Genomic DNA, 4,624 nt, shown 5'->3' with positions numbered 1-4,624 from the left:
GGGTACGAGGCGCCGTCCAAGCCTTCCGGCAGTGGGCCGGGCGGTCGCGGCGCCTTTGCGCACAGTGGCCACTTGGGGTCGCACTTTATGCCTGTTTGAGCCTCTCCGCGGCGGGCTGACGCCGGGATCTGCTTAATCGTTACAAAACGTTCAAACAAAAACAGGGCCGGCTCCCCAGCAGTGGAGAGCCTCTCGGAGCACCGTCCCTGGCCGGCCTCGGCCCCGAGGCTCCGGGCGCTCAGGATTCCGTGCGTGTGGCGGGGAAGAGGAATTCAGAGCCTTTGGGCTGCTTCTTTTCCCGTCGCCTTCACTGTGAACATTGTGCGGTGCGGCTAACGCGGGGAGCGGCGGGGCCAGTGGAGTCGAACCTCAGGGCTCTGCCACTGCACCCTCCAGGAGGGGCACGGCCCTCGCTTGGCCTGAGAAAGGTCCCCTGAGGTTAAGAGTTGGGTCTGAACACAACTCTCGGAGCCTCGAGCTCGCCCTCCCCAACATACAAATACGCGCAGATCTCCAGAAACAGGAACGAACGACACACACGGCCAGAAGCCGCGAGGACACACAGAGCGTCGCCCACTGGGCGGGGGCCGTTTGGGAACAAAGGGCCCAGGAGGCGTTGTCCCGGCGCTCATTCTGAGCCTCCTTGGGGGTGACACAGGATGGGGGTGGGGTGCAAAGGGAACTGAGGGAGGAGAGTGCGCGAGGAGGGGAAAGCGGTGATTTGGACTAGAGGTGGGGCGCGCACTCCAGGCGAGCGTGCGTGGGCCGGGACCTGCAGGGTAGGGGGGTGGGCCCAGGCTGGCCGTCCCACTCCGCTCCAGCGCTCCGCCAGGCCTCCGCCGCTCCGGGGCCGCTCGGGCCGCCAGTCAGCTGACGCGGGGGGCGGGGGAGCTGTCAGGCGCGCCCCGCCCTGCGCCGCTGGGCCGCGGAGGCCGTGCAGCTATTGGCCCGCGCACCGGGCCGCCCGGGCCCCCGCACCCCAGTGACATCAGGAGGCGATAAAAGGCTGCGGCGCCGCCGGATCCAGCACAGCTGCACCGCCGAGCTGCGAGCGGCTGCGAGCGAGAGAGCGTAAGAGCAAGAGAGCTAGAGAGCGAGCAACGGGCACTCGCCCCACGCCTCCCCTCAGCCCCACCGCGCGCTCCGCTTGCCTCTCCACCCCGCCCGACTCTACCCGGCCCCGTCCCTGCGCGGGCACAGCCCAGAGCTCTGGGGCGGTGCAGGCAGCCTCGGGACTCTCCGGCGCGCCGCCGCGTCCCCAGACAAAGGCTTGGCCGGCGGCCCCGGCCCGCTGCGCCCTCGCTCCCCGCCTCCCCGGCTCTCCGCTCTTCGCCCCCGCGCTTGGCTCGGCGCGCTCCGGCCGGCCGCAAAGTTTCCCGGGCGGCAGCGGCGGCTGCGCCTGGCTTCAGCGATGGCCGCGGAGCTGAGCATGGGGCCAGAGCTGCCCACCAGCCCGCTGGCCATGGAGTATGTCAACGACTTCGACCTGCTCAAGTTCGACGTGAAGAAGGAGCCACTGGGGCGCGCGGAGCGTCCGGGCAGGCCCTGCACACGCCTGCAGCCAGCCGGCTCGGTGTCCTCCACACCGCTCAGCACTCCGTGTAGCTCCGTGCCCTCGTCGCCCAGCTTTAGCCCGACCGAACAGAAGACACACCTCGAGGATCTGTACTGGATGGCGAGCAACTACCAGCAGATGAACCCCGAGGCGCTCAACCTGACGCCCGAGGACGCGGTGGAAGCGCTCATCGGCTCGCACCCAGTGCCACAGCCGCTGCAAAGCTTCGACAGCTTTCGCGGCGCTCACCACCATCACCATCACCACCACCCTCACCCGCACCACGCGTACCCGGGCGCCGGCGTGGCCCACGACGAACTGGGCCCGCACGCTCACCCGCACCATCACCATCATCACCAAGCGTCGCCGCCGCCGTCCAGCGCCGCTAGCCCGGCGCAACAGCTGCCCACTAGCCACCCCGGGCCCGGGCCGCACGCGACGGCCTCGGCGGCGGCGGCGGGCGGCAACGGCAGCGTGGAGGACCGCTTCTCCGACGACCAGCTCGTGTCCATGTCCGTGCGCGAGCTGAACCGCCACCTGCGGGGCTTCACCAAGGACGAGGTGATCCGCCTGAAGCAGAAGCGGCGGACCCTGAAGAACCGGGGCTACGCCCAGTCTTGCAGGTATAAACGCGTCCAGCAGAAGCACCACCTGGAGAATGAGAAGACGCAGCTCATTCAGCAGGTGGAGCAGCTTAAGCAGGAGGTGTCCCGGCTGGCCCGCGAGAGAGACGCCTACAAGGTCAAGTGCGAGAAACTCGCCAACTCCGGCTTCAGGGAGGCGGGCTCCACCAGCGACAGCCCCTCCTCTCCCGAGTTCTTTCTGTGAGTCGTGGCCGGTCCTGGCCCCCGCCCTTGCCCCGGCCCGGACTCCCTGTCCCATGTCCCTAGTCCCAGACTACCCCAGACCCTGTCCCTGCCGCGGCCCCAGCCTTGACCTGTTTGACTTGAGCGAGAGGGAGGAAGGGCGCGCGGGCCGCGGGCGACGGGCGGGTGCGCGGGCGGGCAGGGGACCTTGGCTAAGGCGAGAGTAGCGCACGCCAGCGCCGCCTCCTAGACTCGAGCAGAGCCGGAGAGAGAGACGAGGGGGTGGGAGGTCCCGGAGTAACTTCTCTCCAGGCTGGAGGGCGGCGAGGCATAGTCCCGAGAAGTCACCAAGGCCATCTGGAGACTCCTGGCTTTCTGAACTTTGCGCGTTAAGCCGGGACAGCTGCTTTGCTGCCCGGAGAGTAGTCCGCGCCAGGAAGAGAGCAACGAGGAAAGGAGAGGGACTCTGGCGTCCCGGCAGGCGAGAGGCGAGGCTGAGCGAAAGAAGGAAGGACAGACGGACCTGTCTGTCAGAGTTCGGAGAACACTGGCTCTCAGCCCCGAGACACGGGCCTCAGTTAGGACGCTCGGCGCCCAACTCTCATCAGTTTTATTGCCTGCTCGATTATATAGAAAAATACAAAAAATCTGCATTAAAAATATTAATCCTGCATGCTGGACATGTATGGTAATAATTTCTATTTTGTACCATTTTCTTGTTTAACTTTAGCATGTTGTTGATCATGGATCATACTCCCCTTGTTTCTTTGGGTGAGAAGGGATCGCAGTTTGGAAACTCCGGCGGCTGCGTGCGGGGTTTCAGTCCCAGCTGTAGGCTTGTAAATACCCGCCCCGCCAAACCGCATAGAGAACGTGGCAGCAAGCTGAGGGTCTTTGTTTGGGTTTATTATTACGGTATTTTTGTTTGTAAGTTAAAAAGAAAAAAAAAAGAAAAAGTTCCGGGCATTTTGCATCAGAAAACAACTTTGTCTTGGGGCACACTTGGAAGTTGCATGTTTTCTTTCCTTCCCTTATCCCCATTCGGTCCTCTTTTTCCTCTCCCGCTTTAGTTTTCAACCTTGTTGGTGCTGAGAGAGAGAACCGAGAGGTCCCAGTACAAGGGCAGGGCAGGGCAGGGCAGGGCAGGGAAGCTGCCAAGCTCCGCACCCCAGAGGAGTGTACTGGACTCCAGCCTTGTCTTATGGTCAAATTGATACCCTTAATAAGAAAGGAAAGGAAAGGAAAACAGATCCTCCCCTCTGCTTTTTATTGTAACCAGAATCACCCTGAGGTCCCTTCTGAACCCTCTGGGCCTGCGCTAATTGTAGGAGCCACAGCGCTCCTAGGGTGAGAGGCTTAGCCATCCCTGACCCTGGCAGTGCACTGGTAAGCAGGCATTGCACTGAACCAACTGCTATGCTCAGAATGTACCAGAAACCCAAACATTGGCAAGTAATTTTGCAACTTTCAAGTGCGTTCTTTAGACCAATGCATTGTGTTTCTTTCCCTGCTTTTGAGATAGTAGGAAGAGTTCTTGGTGGTGTCCCCCCCCTTCAATTCTTCAGTTGTATAGTAGTTATAGGGAAGATATGGGTGTTTTTCTTTATTATTACTTTTTTTTTTCTGCAGGTCAGTAAAAGGATTTAAGTTGCACTGACAAAAATACCAAAATAAAAGTGTATTTTTAAGTTCCCATTTGAAATTGCTGGCGCTGCTGGCCGGATGCATTTTTGAGTTTGTATTAGTTGATAAATTAACAGTAATAACAAGATTGTATGAACCGCATGGTGCTTGCAGTTTTAAATATTGTGGATATTTGTCCTGCATCAGAAACGAGCTTTGGTTTTTACAGATTCAACTGTGTTGAAATCAAACCTGCCGCAACAGAAATTGTTTTTATTTCATGTAAAATAAGGGATCAATTTCAAACCCTGCTTATGATATGAAAATATTAAAACCTAGTCTATTGTAGTTTTATTCAGACTGGTTTCTGTTTTTTGGTTATTAAAATGGTTTCCTATTTTGCTTATTAAAACCATGGAAATGGTGTTTATTTAGAGGACTCTGCGTTCGCATGATTTTGACTTTCTTCTCTTGCTTCCTCAAGAGTCGCACCAACTTTGGGCTACTCTCACCCCATGGCCAATGGAATAGCAAACCAAGCCCTAGCAAATCCCTTCCTTGAGTGTCTGAGTGTGTGTGTACATGAGCCTCAAATGTGTTCTCTGCTTCCCACCCTAGGTACAGACCCTGGTCAAGAGAG

The 4,624-nt window shown here is 58.9% G+C and overlaps 1 protein-coding gene across 1 annotated transcript; it reads left to right on the top strand.

The window, feature by feature from the left end:
• The first annotated feature begins 814 nt into the window (after positions 1-814).
• MAFB (MAF bZIP transcription factor B) lies at positions 815-4,396 on the top strand. Its single transcript, XM_004062153.5, has one exon. It carries the CDS (start codon positions 1,412-1,414, stop codon positions 2,381-2,383), a length of 972 nt encoding a protein of 323 aa, XP_004062201.1. The 5' UTR covers positions 815-1,411; the 3' UTR covers positions 2,384-4,396.
• The last annotated feature ends 228 nt before the right edge of the window (positions 4,397-4,624 follow it).

The sequence above is a fragment of the Gorilla gorilla genome, chromosome 21 (genome assembly GCF_029281585.2).
Source record: "Gorilla gorilla gorilla isolate KB3781 chromosome 21, NHGRI_mGorGor1-v2.1_pri, whole genome shotgun sequence".
NCBI classification, from domain to species: Eukaryota; Metazoa; Chordata; class Mammalia; order Primates; family Hominidae; genus Gorilla; species Gorilla gorilla.
This window is presented reverse-complemented; position numbering and strand designations above follow the sequence as displayed.